At 42.9% G+C, this 23994-nt stretch overlaps 1 protein-coding gene across 1 annotated transcript in view; it reads right to left on the bottom strand.

Annotated features, from left to right (window-relative positions):
• Nucleotides 1–1513: 1513 nt before the first annotated feature.
• The window catches only part of GRM7 (glutamate metabotropic receptor 7), a 743749-nt gene continuing 721268 nt past the window's right edge, over nucleotides 1514–23994 (bottom strand). Inside the window, exon 10 of the mRNA XM_081106152.1 lies at nucleotides 1514–2693. Coding sequence (XP_080962278.1) covers nucleotides 2644–2693 — 50 coding nt within the window. The 3' untranslated portion in view covers nucleotides 1514–2643. The remainder of the gene's footprint in view (nucleotides 2694–23994) is intronic.

The raw sequence follows: 23994 nt of genomic DNA, 5'->3' as shown, positions 1-23994 counted from the left end.
CTCTCATCATTGATGTTTCTATCTCTCTCCCTCTCTGAAATCAATAAAAATATATTTTAAAAAAACAATAATGTCTTGCACATGGTGCTGTAGAAGCTTTAGCTTTTATCCTTGTGATGATCATGATCACTCTTAACCTCAGTTCTGCCCTGAGGATCCAGCCTCAGGGCAAAGGTCTTTGGCAGCCTGCTCTTTCCAAACCTAAATGGAATTGCTTTTGCTGTTTCCCCACACTCTTGGTTAGACATTTGAATAAGTGGGATAGGCTCTTATTCAGCTTCTTTGTGGGGAAAAAAATTTTTGTTCTACGAAATGGTCAGAAGACAGGCTGGCTTGCTCATATTCAATGGTACAGATTCTCCTTTAGTTCCTGCAATGGGGAATACTGTACATGTTATTTTTAAGACAAAATGTAACAAGCTTGATGGGTGCTGATGCTATTGGTGGTGGTGGTGATAGTAGCTAATACGTATGGTAAGTTAGCCATGTGAAAAGATTTTCTTGCAATCCTCTTAGACCCAGGAGATAGGGAGTAATATTAACTCATTTTCCAGTTGAGGAAATGGGTTCAGTAGGTTTATGTCACATTCTCAAGGAGAGCTGGAAGGAGAGGGGCCCAGGTTTTATAGTAAGTTGTTTGTCTCCCCAACTTAAACATGTGATTAGTCCAAGTTCGTTTTTGTTTTGCTTTGCATTTTCCCCCATGGTCTATCATTTGAAGTGTGATTAAGGGAAAGGGGAAATTGAGAGGTATTTTAGTTTTTCTCAGTAAGCTGTTGAAACGAGTTTCCTAGGTTTGCGCACACATGACTTGGGCCCAGGGAGCTGAGAGGCAACGGGAGGGGTCAGCGGATGCCAAAGGTGGAGTCAGGTGTGGGTTTTGTTAGTTACAGTAGGAAATTCATCAGTGAGATGCACAGGGGGTCATTTAAATACATTTTGGATTTTGGGGGTCCATCCCTGAGTGCTAAGCACCAATATCATTCTGCAAATAGTCTTTTGTGCTTCTGTCCCCCAAGTTACTATTAGTTAACTCATGAGGGTATTCCCTAGTGTTGAGATTTGGGAGCCTCAAATTTTAGTCTTGCCATCAACGATATGGCCACAGAAACTGTTTGCAAATATAGACAAATGCTTTGTTAGTTATCTTTACTCACTTATGTCCTTTAAGTTTGGTGGAGAGATTTATCTTTTCACTTAACTGTCCCCAGATTGCTGTTTATTGAAACTAGTATTTCTTTTTTACTTTCCCGTTCCCTCTGGCATTTTCGCTGTATTTTTGATAGGTAACTTGCTGAGTAAATGTGGAGGGTTGTCAGGCTTCAACTTCAATTATGAAAAAACAAAATGTGTGGGCTTTGTAGAGCGCCTTTCTTTGAGGTCTGGCTGCAGCTGTGGGCTCCGGCTTGTGCCTTTAACAACTGTGGGCTCCATTGTTCCCTAACTTCAGATTTTATGAAATAAACTGTAACTGAAAGGGGAAAAACAACTAAAAATAGTTACTGCAGAAGATAAAAAAGTTAACCAAAGTATTTTATTGATACATTCTTGGACAATATCACAGAATTGAAAGAGAATGGAAAGAAGGAATTTTTCAGCAAGGGTGTGTTTCCACTAAATTGGCACATAAGCAGCAAGATTAACAAAAGTACTTATTACAAACAGTAAAAAACATACATGCTTTTTTTTTTAAAGTCCTTATCACACTGGTCAGTCATAGGGGGGCATGAACAAAACCTCAAGACATGAAAAATCCATATTCTTTTCTTCAAAGAGCTTGATCATTATTAAAATTATTGCAAAATATCCATATACCCTAAATAAAATAACAGAAGAGAACACAAATACAAATATTGAACGTATTATTAACATGGACTGTAAAATACATTACCGGCATGCATTCCGAACAAGACCTATATTCAGTTCAGCCTCTACCTTCCTTTTGTGTGACCTATCGAGAGATAGGTGGGACCGACTATATCAGCACAGTTATTGGTCTTTAAGTATCTTTTTGTCTTAAAAAAAATAACATGATTTGCGATGGTATTATAATCATAATTATACCTAGTACAGTCATGTGTGTATGCGGTTTAAATATATATTTTAGTCCGCCGAGATCTTTTGAAAATTTTGTCTTAAAATTTCCCCCAATATTTTGCCGTCTGAGAGAATAGGGCTCTATGAAAACAGGGCATTTGAAAACAAACAGTGAACCGAGGTACAACATCGGATGGCAAAGTGCAAAAGTCCTCACAAACTGTACAGAAAATTTCAAAACCTTGCAACCTGGAAGTACATACGTAGAAAGACGGGTCAGCCCCAGAAACAGTCACTGTGGCTCTCAGCGGTTCATCCTAGAGAGCCTGGGTGGGACTTGAGTCTCAACACTGCCTTCCGTAGGGAAGGTCCAGAACTGCAGCCAAGTTGGCAGTGCTGATGCCAGTGACTTATTAAGCCAAGATAAAGTAGGAATATTTCATAAAGCAGCTGCGTAGGACACTTGGATCCTCTAACGTTGGTCTTCCGGTGGAGGATGCTCCTCCAGTGATGGGCAGCGGGCAGGACCAAAAGAGTCCTATGCCAGGTTGGATGACAAAATAACTGAGGGTCTGCCTCCTCCGTGGTCCCAAGGCATGGAACAGCTTAGATAACCAGGTTATTGTAACTGACGTACTTCTTTTTTGCAGCGGGGCCTGAAAGAAAAACGTGAAAAAGTCAGTGGTGCCGTGATCCTACATTTGCAAAGGCAGAAGCAGAATTATAATATCTGTGATGAGTTGGGTGCACAGTAAAAATGGAAACGATGCACCATTGAGGAACACACCGATCACTTTGGATGCCTGCGACTATTTCTTCTCTGTTCTGAGATGGCTCCAGCCTTCTGCTTGATGCTTTGTAACATTAGCAAGATTATCAGTCGATATCATGCTTTCTAATTAGCCAGCCCCGAGCTTACCAGTGAAAGGCCCACACACGTGGCACTGGGTTTTGTTGTGTCTTCTGCTCCCAGACCTTCTCATAATAAAAGGCCTTTGCCTGGGAAAGATCTGTCCCGCATCTCTGGAATTGACTTGGGTTGACCAAAGATTAGGTCAATCAAAGTGCCTTCTCCAGCTCTGATGCAGAGTCAAATGACTATAGATTGACTTTTATAGTGTTATCCTAAGTTGTAAATGGTAATTTTCAGACCGACTTTTATCAAGGTTTGAAGCTACTTCAATCTTGCACGTGCCTCAACACAGCCTACATTCCCCCCCTCCCTTAAATGTAGAATAAATAATTTTTCTGTTGGGTACAGTGATTTCGCCTTCACTTACTCACTCGTTCAATCATTTATTCTGTAGAGACATGCCGATTGCCTGCCACCTGCCAGCCAGGAGGCTGGGCACTGATGAGCAGCTGGTGAGCAAATCAGACGCTTTCCTGTCCTTATGCTGGAAACAGACACCAAGACCCCAGGTATGACTCTGCTTTATGTCCTGGTTCTCATTACCAAGTGAAACAGTAGCTGTGAGGTGGTATGCTCTGTATTCATGAAATCTTAGCAGTTTTGCACCCACCGCTGTTGGACACAAGGTAAGTTCATGTACCATTTACGGATGATTTATTTTACTTCCTGTTCCTAGATTCTAAATAGTACGGTTCATTTAACACACACACAAGTAGCAAGAATTCTTCCAGAACTCTTAAGTAGGGATCTATCTGTAAATTTAGAGGAACAGAGAAGGCACAAGAACACACTCAGAGAGGGTTTGTATCTAAACTTTGAGTGATGCAGCCAGTATGTTACAGATATAATATAGCACATCTACACTCTACAAAAAGACTGCTCTGATTTTCTGGATTCACAATTTGGAAACTCCTGAGAAATGCTGGCTTTTGAAGACTCATTTCTCTAATAAATCGTGTTGTATTAATTAGCTAAAACTAAAGGAAAAATAGAATTACATGAAATTCAGGGTTGCATGGGAAATCTGATCATGAGACTGGTGATGATGCATCCTCACTCATTAAACACATGGCTTCAGTGATCCTGCTGAGTCTTCTAAGAAGGTTCCCTGTGTTACCGCAGTCTTCATTGTCTTCAACAAAATGCTTGGTTTGAGCATAAGGAGAAAAACTTTCTAAAGATGTTGTTGTTTTTCTTTTACTCTGAAGCCTGTTTATAGTGTCATAGCTAGAAAACCCCAATGGAAAGAGGCAACAAATAGTCGATGTATGCCTTGTCAGATGCCAAGGTGTTAGTTGTCCTCAGGACAAAGGTAGGGGGGAACAAACCAACCCAGAAGCTTATACTGACCTAAATGTCTGAGACCATCTCTCTGTGACTAATCAAGATTGTTTTCTATATGAGTATAACTATAGCAAAAAAAGCCAAACATCTGAAATACCTCAAACAGGTGACTTTAAAACACCCAGGAGGAGTATTTGCCAAAAAAGTTAGTGAGAAAGTGTTGCCCTTGCATTGTAAAGCTGAGCACTGGTTTGTATTAAACTATAATCAAGATGAAGTTACATTTTAAGAAGTTACAAATGATAATGATAAAGGAAATTCACCAATGCCTGGCATGGGTCATCGTGTGTTCTCCAGGAGCGTCGAGGTGAGTGCTGTTTATAATCCCCAATTTACAAGGGAGAGGTCTGGCTTCACAGACTCAGGTTCTGATTCAGCTCTGTCAGTTACCTGAGGTGGGACCTAGACCAGTTCAATGACACTGAACTTCTCAGGGCCTTTGTAAAATAAGTAGAATAATTGTCACCCTGTGGGCTGTGAATTGCATGAATGTATGAAATACCCATTTCTCACCTGGTAACATAATGCATAAATGTATTTTTAAATTATAAAGTGCCATACAAATGATTACCCTTGGTGCATGCTGCCTTCTCAGGACAGCTTAGGAGCACTGCAGCAAAACAGTACTATGGTGTGCAGGTCCTCGGATGGCAACTTTTGTACTTTTCAGATCAATGTCCAATGTATTACAGTGTTTATTTTTAAACCATTATAGCCTTATGAGCAAATAAGTACTTCTGTGGTATCCAATAATTCCATTTATTTGAATAGCAATGCAGTTTATGGTCTAGAAAAGAAAATGCTTTGCTCAAAATAGTTGTGCAGTAAAACACTTGCGAAATAGACTTTTTTATTTTGAAATAGCTGGAATTTTTTTCTTATGAAGTTATACGTTTTAAGCAGTAGGTATGGCCCCTGCTGAATTTTACGTTATCTACATCAGTAGTTCTCAAAGCAGCATCTCTTGAAGTGATGTTTACAAGGAGGCAGAGTGTGGACCCTGGCTTTTGAATGACTGCTGTGCCTTTGCTACTTAAGAAAGGTCAGACATTCCAACTTATTCTTCATGTTGGTCAAAATCAAACTCAATTTGACATTAACTTCAGTGAACTGGTGGTGTTCTCTTTAATTTTTTTCTGGGCCTTTTTGTCTCAAAAAAATTTCATTTCTCAAAGTGTGGTCTGTGAAACTTGTATAATCCAGATGATCAGAAATGAAGAAAAAAATAGAAAAGGGGGAAAGTCTCAGGGGTAAGAAGCATTGAATTATGGGAAACACTGAATAAGTAAAATGAAACAGGCCTTCCCCCCACCACATATTCAATTTTTTTATTTTTAAATCAGAAGGCATTCTATAGTTCATTGACATTATTCCATGTGTTCTCCTGAGCTCTTTAAAAAAATTAAATGTGTATGTATAGATGTACGCATGTATAAGGGTGTATATGAAGTGATTCAAACATCCACAAAAGGTGAAAACAATAGTCTATCACAGTCCACAGTACAACGCATGTTGATGTATTGACATCTGTGCTGCGGATGCCCTTCTGTCCATCCTGAGGAAATAAAACCTAGTGGGAACCCTTCCCGCTTCCCCACCCCCACTGCCAATCCTTCCCTCCTCCACCCACCAAAGTTATTCTGATGTTGGTTTGCATCCTTCCCAAGGTGGCTTCATACTCCTACTATAAACTATAGATAGTATTGCTTGTACATACAGATAATAAGTGTTTTGAAATCTGCATCTGGTATCTTGGTTGCTTCCATTTCATTTATTTCTTTTTCTGGGGATTACTCTTATTCTTTTATATGAGGCATATTTCTTTGTCTCCCCATTTTGTCTGCCTGCTGTGTTTTCACTGTGTATTATCTAGATTTGCTATGACTCCCAAACTTGTTATAGTGGTTTTATGTTGGAGTTTTCTTCTGGGGCTCAGTAGTGCAATCTTCCTGATCACCTGAGCTAGGGCTCCCAGAATGCCTCCTGTGCAGGTTGTGTGTTCCCTCCTGTTGCAGTTGAGTCTTGAGTGCTGTTGGCCTGTTCGCGGATGGGCTTAACCCTCAGGCTGGCTGACTGTAAGGATAGACCTTGATGACAGTGTATGAGCCACTTTGCAGCAGCTGTCCCCTGAGGTGGGGTTGTTTCCAGCAGGGTCTGGTGCCTGCTGGGATCTCCCTTTGGGTGTGTCACTTGTGTTAGTTGGATCGTGCTCTGGTGTGGTCTGAAGCCCACCGCTGGTTGTGTTGGTTCTGGGTCCACTTGGGTGGGGTTCCAGTGCAGATTGATTTCAGACACTCCCTGTAACTGACCTTGGGCTACCTGTCTAGAGCTACCACACACTTTGCTGCTTGTGGCTGCTTCTACTGGGCCTGGGTATGCATGGGAGGTGCCAAGCTGCGTGCAATGGTCAGCTTCCTCCAGTTCTTAACCAGGGCAGATCCATAAAAGTTCCAAGGCACCCTGAGGTCCGCCTCCTCCTGTTGGCCACACTGCTACTCCCTGGGGTCACCTGGTCTTCCTTGTGAGCCTCCTGTGGAGAGACTGTAGAATGGGCTCCAGCTGGTCACATCCTTCAGACCCTTCCACAAGGCATGAGCTCAATAGGGCAGGTGACTGGGATCAGGGGGATGGGGGTTGTGGGTCTTCTACTTGGGGGACAGCATGGCTTGGCACTCAATGGGGTGAAAGTGGCCCCTATTCCGGAGCCATACCACTCAGTCTATGCCAGAGTCTCTGACCCTATCTCCCCTGGAAGGAGCATGCTGCAGGTTCAGGTTGAGTGAAACCAACCTCTGCAAGCTCAGTAGAGCAGGGCCATCTGGACTCAGGAGGATAGATCACAACTGTCTCCTATTGGGGGTGGAATCAGCCGAGCCTACAGGTGGGCAACATACATCCTTTCCCATGCGCCTCAACCCCACAACCCAGCACTTGTCTCAGTCCCACACGTGAGCCTCCCAGGGAGATGAGCTCTGCACAGCACTCTGATCCCCCTGCAGGACTGAGCTCAGCAGGGTGGGACCACCAGTTGTCAGAAGGACCAGTCAAAGTAGTCTCCAGTTATAGGGAATGGAATGGGCGGAGCTTGCAGGGCAGGTCAGAATGCCCCCCATGCAGCTGTAACTGCACAGCCCAGTGCCCATCTGAGTCCAGGACAAGAGCCTCCCAGGGAAATGCACTCCAAAGGACCCAGTTCTGTGCAGCAGTCCTATCTCCTTGTGGGACTGAGCCAAGCAGGTTGGGGCCACCGGTGGTGGGAAGGATACGCTGTGCATGCAAGGTTGGGAAGAATGGCTCCAGTTCCAAAGCTACACGACTCAGTTACTGTCTGAGTTTCCACCAAGACCTTCTCCAGAAAAAGCGTATCACATAGGTTCCTGTTGGGTGCAAGGTGGTGTCCCCAGTAATTGTAGGACCGGGCAGTGCACTCCCCAGGCTGGTATTGTAACAATAGTTGTGCCGGATCCTGGGAAGATGGCGCCTGGGTCTCTAGCAGCCTCTCTTCTCTCCCAAGAAGACGGAATCCCTACTGAGTTTCACTGCCGTGTGCTATGTAGGCTCCTCTTCCTGGCTCTGGTGCTCTGGGTTGGGAATCCCAGCATGGGATTGAGACCTCATGCTCTTGGGTGGGGGGACTTCTGCACTGAGACATCTATCCCTCCACCTTCTCCGCAGACGCATGTGAGTGCGGGGGCCAGCCCTTTCCCTGCCTCCATCTTTCTTACCAGACTCTATGTGGCTTCGTCTATAAATCCTTGGTTATATTTATGTTCAACTAGCTTTCAGTTGGTTATTCAGGTTGACTGCCCTATAATTTAGCTGTAAATCGGGTTTGGCACCAGGAGCAGGTGAGTGTATCTTCTACCTACTCTGCAGTCATCTTGGAATCCTCCTATTTCCTAGGTCTTGATCCTGCCTGTTAAGTCATTTGTAATGCGGACCAAACTTTGGAATACTGGTTTATTGCCTGATGAAACTTGGCCCAAACTGACCTGCCCAGGAACCTATTCTAAGCGGTGTCTGTGCTGCCCTTCTCCCACTATGGCTTCCCCGTCAAACACAGTTCAGAGTTGTTGTAGCCATAAATATTTTAACTGGAAGGGATACTTCATATTACAGTTTGCAGTTAGTAAAACTAAAAGAAATACTTTTAGTAATTCTGTAATCAATGACCTGTTTCCTGCTGATTGGTTTCATCAGTAAATGGTTCTCAGCTTATCACTTAATGGCAAAAGAGTAGATGTTACCCTCAACTATTAGTTCTTATTCAGGATTTCAAATAAGCCAGAAAGCTCCCTGTATTTTTTGAAAGAGAATTCATTTTGTAATGATTTCTCCTAAATCATTTTAAAATGACTATAATCTAAGAGTAGCACAATATTCAGCCAAAAAGATGCAGAAGAATACGAATGAAGAACATGAATACCAAAAAACTGAGTCATTCACAATTATGCAGGTTACTCTGAACTAAAAGGAGAGAGAGAGAGAGGAGAGAGAGAGAGAGAGAGAGAGAGAGAGAGAGAGAGAGAGAGAGAGACCTTTCTACATATTTGCAGCTCCTCCCCCAACTCTACCACCACAATCTACCAGGAGAACGCCAGACTATTTGTCCTTATGTTAGTCAGACTTCTTGACATAAGAACTTGGCAGGGGTGGAAATGCAATCAATCAGTTAAAGAACTCAGGATTCCCAATCACCATTCATTATAATCCACTTGCAAAAAACCCAAGATCTGAATTTCTGTCCATCCAGCCATCCATCTAACAAAAATATTACTTCACACCTATTAAATTCTAGTCACTCTGATGCATGTTGACCTTGCCAAACAGGCTTGGAAGTCTGCAAGTTGTTCGTTCCTTTCTCATTTATTGTATAGCCAGAAGAGAAAAGCAGCAGCCTAGAAAACTTTAGAAAAAATGTGCCAAGTGCTTGCTCCATGGGGCAGAGAGACGAGTCAGAGATGGCTCTATTGCTTGGAACTTGTGTTACAGTGGGAGAAATGCTGACAGCACGAGTAATAAGTGCATAAAGATATTTACAAGGGCCAATTCATTGTGTCTTAAATGGCAATGCACTTACCCTCGGTCTGGGAAGGCTTCTCAGTGCAATGGGTGTCCGATCGGGATGACGAAGAATGGGAGACTGTAGAAAGGAGGGACTCATGGAACAGTGTGCTGTGTTTCCAGCCAGGTACCTGGGGGAGTCAGAGGGTGTGGGGTCTCAGGCTGGCAGGGAAGGAGGGGCCAGGTGATTACTTCAGTCAATATGCATGTGGCCATACTAAAGGCAAGGTACCGGAGATAAAGTGATGAAGAAGACACAATTCCTATGGTTATTTCGCTTCCAAACAGAAGCTCCTCCGAAAGGCCTTGAACACTAACTGAAGGCAGTGGTGCACTAAGTCCTCCCTTTATGTTGTTGATAGGTTCTTGGAAACTGTGACGTTATGTGAAAGGATGTGTAATGAGATGAAACCAACTGGTGCTGAGGTTAATTAACATGAACAAGAGTTTGGTTCCTAGACATATTTCTGGCCAAAAAAGCATCACCAAACTTCTAAATAAAGACCCCAAAACACTTCTAATAGTAAACATTGAAATATATGTGTGCTAAACATACATTTGAGAAAGATGAATAAAAACAAGTTAGATAATGGTTTTCCAGCCCACTTATTCCAGTGCTGGGTCAGATGGCTGAAGACTGTCCTTACAACTCAGGGTGCAAGGTGGGACCCAGTCTGGGCAGGACACTCTTCCATCCCCAGGGCCTTCACCCCAACACGCACTCATCCTGGGACAATTCAGACATGCCGGTTCACCTCTCCTGCACATTTTTGGGGTGTGGGAGGAAACTGGGGTCCCTGGAGAAAACCCATGCTGATGGGGAGGACATGTGAACTCCACACAGACAGTAGTCCTGGCTGAAATGATTTTTTTCTCATCTGCATTGTACTGAAACGGTGTTGAACGAAATGATGTCCAAAGACTTGCTGGAGTTGAGAGGCTGTGAAGGAGCTATCAATGGTTTTCAAGCGCAACCTTCACACTTGTCCCCTCCGTGCAATGTCAACCACCTCTTCCTTAACTGGTTCCAGAGCCCCTTCCCTCCAGGAGCCTTTTCTGACCCCTCCAGACAACGTGTCCCTGCCCCCTCTCTTGTGGCCTCTCTACTTTTCTCTTGTCATACTTAACACAACAAGAGTGAGTCACTCATTTCTCACGTGTGCCTGGAACGTGAGCATTGTGTCAGGATGGAAGAGGCCATTTCCCCCTAATGGCTAGGAACTGTGTAACACCTAGGAAATGCTTAATATGTATTGAGTTTTTGCTATAGAGGGGCTTCGGCTCTCGCATTGTCAGCCCTCAGAGCATCTTAGGAGAAAAATAGGCCACACACACCCAAAAGTGGGAACTTTGCCATCTTTTTATTTCATTTCCCCCCTCGGTGCCATTGTGTACAAAGCTAACCATTGATATCAGATTTCATTGTAAATTTTAAACCACAGCATCCTTTTCTCCCCCTTTAACAACCAAGGAGGGTCCAGAGAGCCTGGCTAACACTGACTAATCAATTTCCAATTCTGCCATGAAAACAGTCAATGAATGTTCTAGTGTTTCTTTAAAAAATCTAATTTGTACTTTAAGGTATAAAGCATCAAGCAGAGGTTTACGGGGTTCCTAGAAGATCTATTTGAAGCAAATAGACTATGTCTGTTTTGAAATATCTTTAAGCTTGGCCAAGTTAAAATCTGGGCAATTTGATGGAGGCCAAATAGATTTTGCCTTGGGAAAAGAAGGATGCACTGTATTACTGCATCAAAAATGTCTGCTTGGTACTGTAATGCACTTCGCCTGGGCATGGAAAAGCTTTTGTGTATTTTGCAATTTCAGTGTATTAGGGATGAGAGCATTCCAGAGCATATTACAGATGCCGTGCAATGATGCATCCAAGATTGAAGCTGTGCATCAAAATCTGTCTTAAGGATAATGTTACAAATAAGGCAATCGTGCTAAAATAGTGGCAGAGGAGTACGCGGGGTTCCAGGATGAAAAGCCCTAGCTCAAACCCAGGCTTTGCTGTTATTTTGGGTTCAGACATTGAGTCCATTCATTCATTCCTTTATTCATTTATTCAACTGGTACTGGGAATTTACAACATGCTAGTTGCTTGGTTAAACACTAGTCGCACAAAGGTAGGGAAAAGTACTCTCTATCTTTGAACAACTTCTGGCTCACTGCAATTCAACACATATTTATTGAGCTCCTACTATGTGTCAGACACTGTGATAGGCAGGGGGAGGGGACATATAGCCATTTGATGTGCAGTACAGTCCCTGCTTTAATGAAGCTTATATTTTTCCGGGAAGAGGCGGATCATTTATATATATATATATATATATATATATATATATATATATATATATATATAAAAGTAAATACATCCAGTTCTTGTTACCCACTGTTATATTCTATTTAAACATGCCAGAGACACTGAATTGGTGAATTGTGAGTGCTTATTGCTCCTAGGAGGAAGGCAGGATTAGATTACTGTGAGCCTTTGGTCACAACATTTTCATCAACCGATCGGGACATAGCCTTGTTTTATGTGTGTTTCTGTTTAAAGACACCTCATATAGTATATGTTTCTGATTCATCACCATTGAACAGCAACAGCACTGTAACTCCAGCCTGAACTAAGCTTATCTAACACACAGGTTTTCTGTAGGCACATTACACCCTTCCTACACTTAGGGACCCTGGACAGCACATCAGCACTATCTGTGTGTAGGGGGTGGGGGGGCGTGGGGGGAGGGGCACTTTAAACAGCAAAATCACCACCAAGTCACCCAAAAATGCAAAACACAGGTATTAACTAGGCTGCAAAGAGTACAGTTGTTTCCATATGAGAGCTGAGACAGGAAGCAGAGAGAGACCTTGTTCCCCTCAGCTGTGAACGTATGTGTCTTTTGTTCTCTGCATACGTCCACACGTGACCTCAAAAGCAGAAGTATACATTTCAGAGTTACAAACCCATTTTAGCAAGTAGAAGGTGAGTTTGCAAATAATGAGGATCAGCTGTATCGTGATGTTGGACAATACCAAGCACCATTAGGCAGAGGTTGCTGTCCAAGGTAAGGTCAGTGAGGATGGCTTCTGAGCAGAAACTTGAAGGAGATGAGAGAGAAGCTATACAAATATTGGATCATAAACTGAACAGTAGGTCCAACCCCTGAGGCTGGCATCTGAAAGGCTGGGGTGACGGGAACCAACAGTGCACAGACCTGGTAGTATTCCTGAAGAATTCCAACACTGGCAGGAGGTGCCATCAAAAACGTGTGCAGGGGAAGAGGTGAAAAATATGGCCTGGTGTATCCAAGCAAGGTGTCAAAGATAAGGACGTGTTGACCTGTCTTGAGCAATACATTATAGACATTTTCCAGGCAGGCCTAGGTAGTGGGGGCATCGGCATTGAAGAACATTCAGATGCAAGACACCACATTGGGAAAGCCATATTCTTGAAATGTTTGGAGAGAACAGCCCAGAAATTAGAGTTTAGCAAATTCAGGATTCATTCAGAGAAGAAAGAATGATGGGAGAAGAGATCACCCTCGCTAGGGAGATTAACTTCCGGTCGCCAATGGTATTTTATGCTATGTATAGGGTTCTGGATATTAGGGTGAATTGTGAGAAGTTCACCAATATTTGGAAGGGTAGAGTACTCCAACAGTAGCCTGGAAGATAGAGTCAAAATGTGTTAGAGGGAGAGGATAATAATTGCAGGGAAGCAGATCAGCTAGGAGTTGATGGATTAGGATTGTGTTTATGGTCAGTGGAATTCTCAGATGAGGAAGCGTATCATAGGGTCACCTGGGTCTGAAGCATAACCAGTACCTTCTACTGTTCCTGCCTCTTTCAACTCAAGTTCTGTACATGTGCATGCATGTGTGTTGTGTGTGTGTGTGTGTGTGTGTGTGTGTATTTGTGTGTGTGATGTCTTAGGACTTGATTTATTCAAAGGAGCACTGCTAAAGATTGATAAAGTGCAGACATGGATGAAGAGGCAGGGAAAAAGTTCTGAGTGAGGCTGCAAAGGTCATACAGAAAGAGTTTACTTCTCCATAACATCCATCCCAAAGGTGCATGCGGGGAAGGAAAAGGGCACATGGAGGCAGAGAGACCCTCTTATAAGTCACTTGCATTCTGGAATGTTCTTCCCCTAAATAATTTCAAAAGTGGAAATAGCTTCTCCTTCTTCAGGCTTCAATTTAAATGTCACCTCTTAGGCCTTTCCTGACCCAATCTATAAGGTACTGCTCTTCCCACCCCATTCCCAGCCCCATTGCAGCTTATAGTTTTTCATCCTCTACTACTCTCACTCTCTAAAGTGTTTTAATTTATTTACATTTCAATTTCTTGTCTCTCTTCTAGAATGTAAACTCTACATATACATCCTGTCTTGGTCACCATTGCATCCACAGGACTTAGGACAGTGCCAAATATTAGCATAAATAAATAACATAATGGATGAAAGATGGTCCTTGTTTTGGGATTAGTGGGAGTTAATGGCAAGGAGCCAATTTCCTTCTTGATATTCTTTCAAACTTCTGCCTTTGACTGATTCCTGCCAGGAATTTTTCTTTTTCTTCTTAAATAATAGATGCAAAGTGATGAGAAATGTGGGAGGCCTGCTTTAAGCTGTTCCTTGGAGTGTAAAAATCTTCTGATCTTCATAGTTACTGCGCAATTCTTTTAGCACCCAATCAGAGGAAACAGGAGAGTTGTTGTTGTTTTTTAAAATATTTTATTGGTTTTTTACAGAGAGGAAGGGAGAGGGACAGAGAGCTAGAAACATCGATCAGCTGCCTCCTGCACACCCCCCACTGGGGATGTGCCCGCAACCAAGGTACATGCCCTTGACCAGAATCGAACCTGGGACCCTTCAGTCCGAAGGCCGATGCTCCATCCACTGAGCCAAACCAGTCAGGGCGAGAGTTGTTTATCACAGAGAATGATGAGGAGTAACCACAACTACTAGCTGAGGGATGAGAAGTGAGACTTTGTAATAAGGTAAAAAATGGATGGAACAGACGCCTAACCATTCCATGACTGGGTAGAGACAGTGTCTACTCTTGTAGGAAATGGAGGAATGCACTGGAAATTGCTTGTGGCTGAGGTCTAATATGTATTAGTAAGCTTGGTTCTACAGCTCTGTGCTCTTATGTCCATTCAGAGCAACACAGCCTATGCTCAACCATATTAGGCTCATAGTTGTTCTGTATTTTCCACCTTCAGTGTTCTCTATAGAACTTCTTTCTTCTCTCTTTCTCATACATATCACCAGTCTATTACTTTGATGTGAACTGAAAATACAGGTAGGTTATAGTGTACTAATGTTGGCCTTCAATGCATACATTAGGTTCAAGGAGTTTGACTGTTTAACAATTCCTAGGGATATCCATCAAATTTCTAATTTTAAATTGATGGCTTACAGTCTTTCCTTAAATGTGTTGTGTTTGCTGTGATGATGTCTAATGGACATGTCCACATATTCCTCTTTGTTCTTGGGTCAGAGCATTTGTGATGGGACTTGAGGGATACTGGGAGGAGACTAGAATTCCCATCACCAGAACTCAGCAGGGGCCTTGTGGAAGTGAGGACATAGTTGGATCAAAGGCACTGGGCCTGGAGACACAGGGTTGGAGAAGCAGAAGTGTTGCCTTCTATACAGAGAGATAGAGACTGAAGACACGAGCCCACAGACTGGATGTTAAATGAGATTAGAGAACTCCTTTGGCCTTAGTTAGGTATGATGATATGATATTAATGTTGGACAATGTCTGATCTTTGTAATAAGCTAATATATTTTGCAATGAAGCATCATGATGTCTGTTGTTAACTTTAAAATGGCCCAAGACAAAAATACATAGAATAATCAAATAAGGCAGCATGGTAACAGTTGCTAAATCTTGGTGATGGATTGTACTATTACTCTTTCTACTTCTCTGAGTGTTTGAAATGTTCCACGATAAAAAGTTTGAGACCCCCTCATCTTCAAAGCAAAGTGTATGCTTCACAACTTTGCTGGGAGATAGCCCTACTTTGATCTCAATATTTGCTACCAAGGATCAATACCCTCAAGCCAGTCTTATGTGTTTGTGAGGAGATGAAGATATATTGTGCTGTTTTCCGTGGCTTGGAGAGTAGAGCTCTGGTGATCCTAATGCAAGAGCGATCATCACAACAGACACCAGAGTACAAGGCAGAGAGAGGGAAAAGATGGGCAGAGACAAATGCGAGGATAGTCACCACTCAGCAGATGACCCTGGGAAAGTTACTTTCACTCTCTGTGCCTCCGTTTTCTCATCTGAAAACGGGACATATTAATAATACTGATCTCTAGGGATGTTATGAGGACTAAAGTAATTATATGTAAGACACTTAGAAAGGGCTTTGGTATAATTTTTTGCAAGTATCTGTCCAGTTTTCCCAACACCATTTATTGAAGAGACTGTCTTGTCTGCATTGTATGTTCTTGCCTCCTTTGTCAAGTATTAATTGAGCATACTGGCTTGTGTTGATTTCTGGGTTCTCTGTTCCACTGGTCTATATGTGGTTTGGTATAATTTTACATAATGTATTTTAGCTCTTATTAGCCTTCTTTCCGGATGCATTTGGAGACTCTCTCCCACATACATAACACGTGACTCATTGTGTGTGTATGTATGCTCTTCCTTGGAAGAAAGAGACCCTTCCAAAGTAGGCGGTTAGGCTGCCTCTAAAACAAAATGAAATTAGTTGTGTGGGTGCCAGCTTTCTGTGAGGAGGTGTAAGGAGTTATCAGAGCGCCTACTGGGTTCCATCCATTCATGGAAAAGGAATCTGTCAATCACTGCGAACAAGTCGCCACTAGCATCATCAGCTGCTGGTTCATCTCTGCAAAAGTGGGATAGTGAAATCCTGTGCTTTGAGAGCTTGTATTAGTCAACTGGAGCCAACGGGGGAAGCAGAGGGTTGGCAGTTTCTTTTATAGCAAAAATGAGAGCTTCCTACTGTATTGACAGACTTGTACATATAATCAATGGCTGCTGCAGCTCCCCTGTGCAATCCAGGTCATCTCTGTGCAATATGAAACTGGCAATCATCAATTCTAGGAGCCCTCATTGTAGCGCTGTTATGTTGTTTGCAAAATCAATTGCTGGAGTTTGTCAATATGCACTTATTGGTATATTGAGCCATTTTGATTTAATAAGTTGAATATCTACTGATGAGTGCTGTCGGAATGTCAGTTAGATTAGCTGAAATAAATTATGCTCTATTCACTAGTCAATTTTGCAGTTAATAAGTGAGCTGTGTCTATGCTGATAAAGCAACATGAAGACCAGAGCAACTACCAAGTCGATTCTGTCAAAAAGAGTGCAACCCAAGCTATCCAGGCATGTCTATGACGTATGAATGTATACGCACGTTGGGTCCATGCAAGTCTATGATGTGAGTGCATATGCACGTTGGGTCCATGCATGTCTGACATATGAGCATATACTCACATTCAGTCCTCATTACCCAGGTTGGTTATTAAAAATTCCACATTTTTTTCCAGGAAGCTTTTATGTACCCAACACCCCAAATAATCTGCTATGCTGCAAAGGCTATTAATATATACAATTTGGCCAAAAACTGTGTGAGGTGAATCCTCATGGAAATGGTCATCATTGAGATAATCCAGCACTAAACCCTTTTCTCTTGATAGTTCTTGTTCCTGGAAGTTAAGAAATGTATGGATCCTGGATGAGGCAGTAGCATTTGCTGAACACTTAAAAAGTGCTAGAAACTCCGCTAAGCGCCTTATATTTACAAACCCCTTTACCACCTCCAGAAGCCCCTATGAGGCAGTTGCCAATATCATCTCTACTTTATCAGGGGGCAGCTGAGTTTCAGAGGGATTAAGTAACACATCTAATGTCAAATTAGACATCCTCCCCTTTTCCAAACTATGGTTTTCGATACAGCAAGAGAGGGCCAGAAGTGGGGCTGCCGTCAGGGGCCACAGGTATTTCTCATTCAACAAACATTTTCCAAGTGTCCAGCAGGTCTGGAATTGGGACAACAGCTCTATTGCTCATTGCTTTGTTTCTCTAGCACCTCTCACCCCTTGATTCCTTCCCTGGAATTCCATACCCAATTGCCATGAATGTGCAGCTTGTGGAAGGAACCAGTGACGTGCTTAGGAAGTCTCAGTGACTGAATTGGCTGTTGGGCTCTTAGCTTCCAGGAGGCTGAGAAGCACTCCCATAGGCAGTGATACGCCCCACAGCGAAGCCTGGCAGGTCGTATGCCGTTGTTCAGCATCACCTTCCGCTCCCCAAGCCAGTCAGTGCAGGACACATACTTTTCATGGCTTGGAGGGGAGTTCAGAAACAGACCATGTGATCACAGTCTAATCTTTAAATTCAGAGAAAAGGCTATGGCTTGGGGGAAAAAGCTGAAAATTGCCCCGCCTTTGCCTTCCCCCCCGGAAGAGAAATGTGGCTTTGCCCGAGTCACTGATGTGGGAGGCAACGTGAAGTTGTGGTGAAGGATGGTCTCTCACGTCAGCCGTCTGGGATTTCAATTTGAGCTTTTTCTCCACAAGTTGTGATCTGGTGAGAGATTCCGAGCCCTCAGTTTCCTTGCCTTTATGTTTTTTACAGAATCAAAATGGCAGTGTTGGGAGGATCAAATGTGATGACACGTATGTAATGTGTTTAGCACAGTGCTGGACACTTGAGATATTCTTGTCATCACCACCACCACTACCACCCTTTTCTCCATCTCCTTCTCTGTTCAGACATCACAGTTATCATTGAGTTAGTCATTTATGCAAGATGGTGGGGTTCAGAAGAACAGTCCGATCTAAGCTCTGCGGTGGCCCTGTTTGGTAGGACGAATTCCTTTTACTGGATGCCATTTAAAAATGACACCAATGTGAGACTTTTAATGACCAGGTTTGCTGTTCTGTTCTACAAAGTTTTTACTCTGAATTCAAGCTGCAATGCAATCCCCTAGGCCCTGGGAGGAGCTTTCTAATTCCCCTATAGTGTGTGAGGAGACTATATTTTTTTGCCAACTAAAAACACAGCACAGTTAGAAGGCAGATTTCTATAGCCCTTCAGAAATAAGAATGGGTCTCTAGATGATAGAGTTTGGATGAAGAAATATTTACATTTCTGGGAAATGTCCATTGGTTTGGGTGACAGGCACAGAGAAAAATTCTTAAATCAAGGGTGTCCTGGAAATCTGGACTATTATGTTGCTAAGGATAATAGCACTGGTTTTTTGTTTGTTTGTTTGTTTGTTTGTTTGTTTTTTGACAAATACTTCTAAACAGTTACTATTCCCTGAGATAGTTACTGTTCCCTGGGATGTGCCACCTCAAACTGTCATAACATTCATACCATTTCCTGTCACCACAAGTAACCATATTGCTGGGAGCAAAGGGTCAAACAACCATTAGTCAGAAGACAGCCATCAGTCAAATATTTACTGAGCTCCTAACATGAGGCTCAGTTCTAGGGTGGGGGTGGATGCACAGACACCTAAGGCATCACCCAGCCATCCCAGAACTTCTAACCTGGTGGAAAACCTGAACTACTGGAAAACATGCCAAGGTTGCCAATTTTTTGCCAAATCATCACCCAAGTGGGCAAATCTCATTGGCCATTAGAAATTGGAAAGGGAAGGGATCATTGGCAATGACTGATTAAAGAAAGGTTTCTTAATACCAGTAATGGTTAAGGTTAACATTTACTAAGCATTTCCTATGCCTGATATAGCATCAAGCTGAAAAGACAGATTACCTCAGCAACCCCCTAATCATTCCCCTCATATTATGGATGGGAAAAGAGAGGCACAGAGAGGTTAAGCATAACTCCCAATATTGCACAGCTGACAGAGCCAGGCCATCTGACTCCAGAGCCCATGTCTGACCCACTAGAACCGGTTCTGACTTCCTCTTGCTCATCCACTCATCTTAACAAATGAAAATACCGTAAAGCAGGAGAGGGGAGAAAGCAAGTGAGTACGGCTTGGTGACACGTACGGTCCTTTCTGCGGGCGTGCTCTCATGTAAGCAATTTCTAGTTGATGCAGTGATGCTCCTCTGCCGCCACATGAGTGCGGAATAATAACACGTAGTAGTAGATTTTGAAAAGCGAAGGGCAGAGAGTCATCCACACTGAGCATCCTGGGCACAGTTTTCTGTCCGGAATGCTCTTTATCCTCTCTCCCTCTGAGGAAGCTCACACCTGGAAGTAGAATCTCGCTTCTGTCCGCCACCTGTGACGCTCCCTTCCTGTTAATGATGGGCATTGTACCTGGTGAGCTACAGGTTGCCAATACATGTCCAAAAAGAAGAAGATATCAGGTTTCAGTGGGATGGGACTTTGATTTATCTTCGGCCCTTGTATTTAAATCCAGGTTTCCGTTTAGATTGTTATAATTTCTATATTTGAACAATACATCCATTGCTTCTCTAAAGTCTAAGGCGGGTGATGGATTGGAACACCCATCATATGCAGCAGCCTTTGGCTGAGTGGCTGACTCCTGTGGTTCTCTGAGGGAGAACAAATGCCCGAGTGGTTTCCAGACCTTCTATAACCGCCTGTAGATTTCACCTGATTTCATCTTCCCAGGACTGCGGTCAGCAAGAGGGTTGTGCTTTGCTTCTGTCTGCTGGCAGAGATTTTAATATATTTTTTAAGATCAACATTTTGGAAATATTTTCTACCCATTTTTGATGATTTCAAAATGAAAACCCAACTTGCCCTATCTACAAGCCATCCATTTTTAGACAGGGAAGAAGAAATGGGTCACCAATCATCACTTTGAAGAGAGGAATGGGAAAAACCATTCCTTGTCAGGAAACGAATGTACTCCCAGGGGGACACCCAGTGCTCTAGCCTTCCACACCTGCAGTCTCTCTACAGTAGCACCAATGGTCAGGGAAAAAAATTAAATGATGCTCAGCAAGCTTCACCAAGTAACTAGAATGGAGTATATATTTTTGAAAATAAGAATTTCCACTGTAAGAAATGAAACAGAGAGGGTATCAGGTAACTCCAAGCCAACCAGAAAATTCAATAAACGTCAGGCACCCGATTTCTCTTGCTCAGCACTTAATCTGAGTTGCTGAAATCAGTTTGAATGAATCCGCTTACTTAACACCTATCTTTTTTTTATGTTCTATAAATACAGCCCGCATATCAATTTCTGTAACTGAGAAAACTGTAGAAATATAATCAATCAGCAGCATCATTGAACCCATAGGCCTGGGATGTCCAAATGGACCACATTATGCATTCGAGTTGGGCTGCCGCCTTTTATTTCATCCCATTTCTGCGTCCTCTGTGGCACTCAGTGGGCGAACTCAGGCAATCACTGCTCTGCCCATATTTTCTTTTTCATGAAAGCTTACAGATGCTTTCTACTCCTTAACATATGCCCCGGGCTTTGAGATGTTGATGTGTAAAGTACTAAACAGTGGTATCACTTTTGCTGTAAATGGTATTGGATAATGGTCAATTTAGAGACTCTACTCCATATTCTGAAAGCGTTATTCACCCTGTAGGTAGAATAAATGGAAATGAAGGCAATCAGTGTATCCCAGGCCTTGGGTAGTTAGGGCATGAGTGTGGGGAATTGCGCAGGCGCTTTATGATGGGTCATAAGGAGACAGCTTGTGTGCTAGTAGTGGGATGCAAATGGGCATGGATATGTCTATCCCATGTGTCTCTGAATTAGAAAAACACCCTCCACAGCATGCTAGAAAGTTCTCCATTAGCCAAGGTGCCCGACCTTTGAACTAGACCTTGGATTTTCTAAGATACTCCTGAACCCAAACACATGATTGGTTCTTTGAAAAGGTAGGGCCCGGTGGTGCAAAAGGAATGATACCGATCAGGAATCAGAGAGAGAAAAATGATGCTGTGGAGGGGAACTTGATTTTGGGGGGCGGGGGCTGATGAGTTCCTGCAATCTCCTTGTAAGAGGGGGTGGAAGTGAGCAAAGGAGAGAAGGACACACACACACACACACACAGGTGAAGAAGGACTAGGAAACAAACATTATTTTTAAAAAATAATAAAAGAAGGCTGAATTTGTGGCTTTAAGTTATATCTTTGTTCAGTCCATATATGCAGAATGCGTCTGAGTAAAGTATTAATTAATGAGACTCTGGAGCTAGACTGTGGGTGTCTGCCTTCCTGTTTTGTTACTTATGGGGTAGTTAACCATTCTTTGCTTCAGTTTACTTAACATTTAATAAGATTAATAATAGCACCCACTCCTTGAGTGGCTCTGAGAATACATGGTAAAGTACTTGGTACTCACTGGCACTTAGCAAACATTTACTATGCACTTGCTGTTACTATTATGTTGGTCCCTGACAACCATCATTCATTTGTTGCCTTCTGTTTCTTCCACTGCTTTCTCTTTGTCAGAGACACATTTGGAGACAAGGAATAGAAATAAATTAATTACAAGAGAAGGGCTATCCATTTAATAAGAAATGTGTGGTGAATTCCTTTGTAAACTTAATTTTGACTCATAAGGGATTCTAGAGATCTGGTTTGCTTGCTGCGGGACTGAATCTTTTAGTTCTGAGCTGCTCTTCATGTGTACTCCCAACCTTGGGCATGTGTGTTTTCCCTTCGCTATTTAAGCCACACAGTGGTGGTGGCTGCTCTGCCCTGGGCATCTGGAGAGCCCTCTTCAGCATTCTCCAGCAGAACAAGGTGCTTTGTTGGAGCTACATGGATTTATTCAGATTTGTTGGCTCATTGTGTTGGGTTTGGCCTCTGGGACTACCCCTGAGCCCCTCTCCCCACCAGCTCAGTGCTCCCCACCTCTCAAATCAGATTGGTACTATTTCCAGGTATTGCACAGTCCCACAGACCCAAAGAGTGAAGAAGCTCCCAGAGGTGATTAGAAAGGTCCTCCAGCTGGGCAGTGTGGCAGCTATGATTTCACTCCTTCCATGAGCTCAGGGACGGGAGTTCAGAACTATCTTCTCTCGGTTTCTCTTTCTCAGTGTGGTCCAGAGAAACTGACCAGGGCTACTGTCCAAGGCGGACAACGGGGTCAGAGGTCTTACACTCTGTGTTTCCTTCTCCTCTAGCTTTGACAAAAGCAATCTCCCATCGCCTTGACCTCCCTTTTAACACACGGGCTGGTGGAAAAGACCGAGCTAGGAGGAAACAGCCATGGCTCTCTGCTCTTTGGTAACCTGCACAAATATCTTAGGGACCTTGCAGGGGTCAGAGAATTATCATGTTGCCTCCTTTCTCACTAGCCATCAGGCCAGTTTAATTCAGAGATAAAGAAAATACTCTCTTTACACTAAAAGAGTTTATGGTGTGCCAGTGATCTTTAACCATTCTTACTTAATAATGATCAACTAAGTCATTATCCCTACAGAGAAAATGGTATTTTCTGGTTATAGTTCCTTAAACTGAAGAGCATGCAATACCATCTTTGAGTGCAAGTAATACTGACATTGAATATATGGCGTATCGGGCTCTGAGAAGCTTAAGATGCCTCCTTGGAAAGGGATATTGACTATATTTAATGTGCTACCATCACTCAGCGGATGCAGCTGCTAACTACTTTAGTAAATTTTATAATGGCCCCTCATGAGACTCTTACACCTAAGGAAGTATTTACTGCCAAAAAACAGCTGGGTCATAAGTAAAGCTTTGAGCTGAAGCAACTTATTTATATTCAGAATTGCTCAGACATTCCTTACAAGATTTCAAAGGAAGGGTACACAATAATGTGCTAATTCCCTTAGGTAGAGGTTTGTTGTATAACTCCCCCTCCCCAAGTCCACTTCCTTTTAGTGTACAAGGAAAATTTTTGAAGAAACAATCCTCTTATAAATGTGTTTTTGCTAACATTTTTTTTCAAAAATATTGTATGAATCAGTAATAAAAATACAGAATGGATACTACAGGATTGACAACAAAACACACAGAAAGCAGACTCAGTACTTAAAGACACAGTAGTGGATAGCCTGTGTGTGCTATGCTCCATGATGGAGAGATGACTCTGAATATTGGGGTTTCAATACTGAATGCATGTGCTCCACTGACAGTCCTTAAGAAAACAAGAATGCCACAGTTGGGGGAGGGGCTATTGGACATTCATTTACTTACTATGAACCAGTTCTGATGAAAACAGTTCATTTTCTCCATGGAGTGGAGCAGGGGACTAGTCGTGTTGGAAAGCAGACTACCTTTAATTTTAGGTGTCTATGTTTGTGGAGATGTTTGTTTAAAGTTCTAACAGTGAGAATAGCAGCTTGGTCAATGGAAAAAAATTCCAGTCTCAATAGATGAGATGTGAAGCACTTTGACCTCTGAATCCAGCTCAGACTTGGCTCAGATATTGGTAGATAGGGCTGCAAATTTCCCTGTGGGGCCATTCAGTGAGGAGCCCCATAAAACCCACAGAAGCAGAAGGTGAGAAAGATGGACTGTTTCTCTCTGAAATCAAAAGGCATGTTTGTGGTCCCGGGAAGAGCGTTGAATGCCTTGTTTTTGGCAAGAAGAGCCTCAGTTCAGCCTCCGCTTTGGCTGGGCAGAGAAGCCACCAGCTGGGTGGCTGTTCCTTTGCCATTGGCCTGGGGCCACAGTTGACTTAGCATTTCCCACCTGCACATGTTCATA

Source organism: Myotis nattereri (genome assembly GCF_964212035.1).
Source record: "Myotis nattereri genome assembly, chromosome: 14".
In the NCBI taxonomy this organism is placed as follows: domain Eukaryota; kingdom Metazoa; phylum Chordata; class Mammalia; order Chiroptera; family Vespertilionidae; genus Myotis; species Myotis nattereri.
Note: the sequence above shows the minus strand (reverse complement) of the source record. Positions and strands in the feature narration are given on the sequence as shown.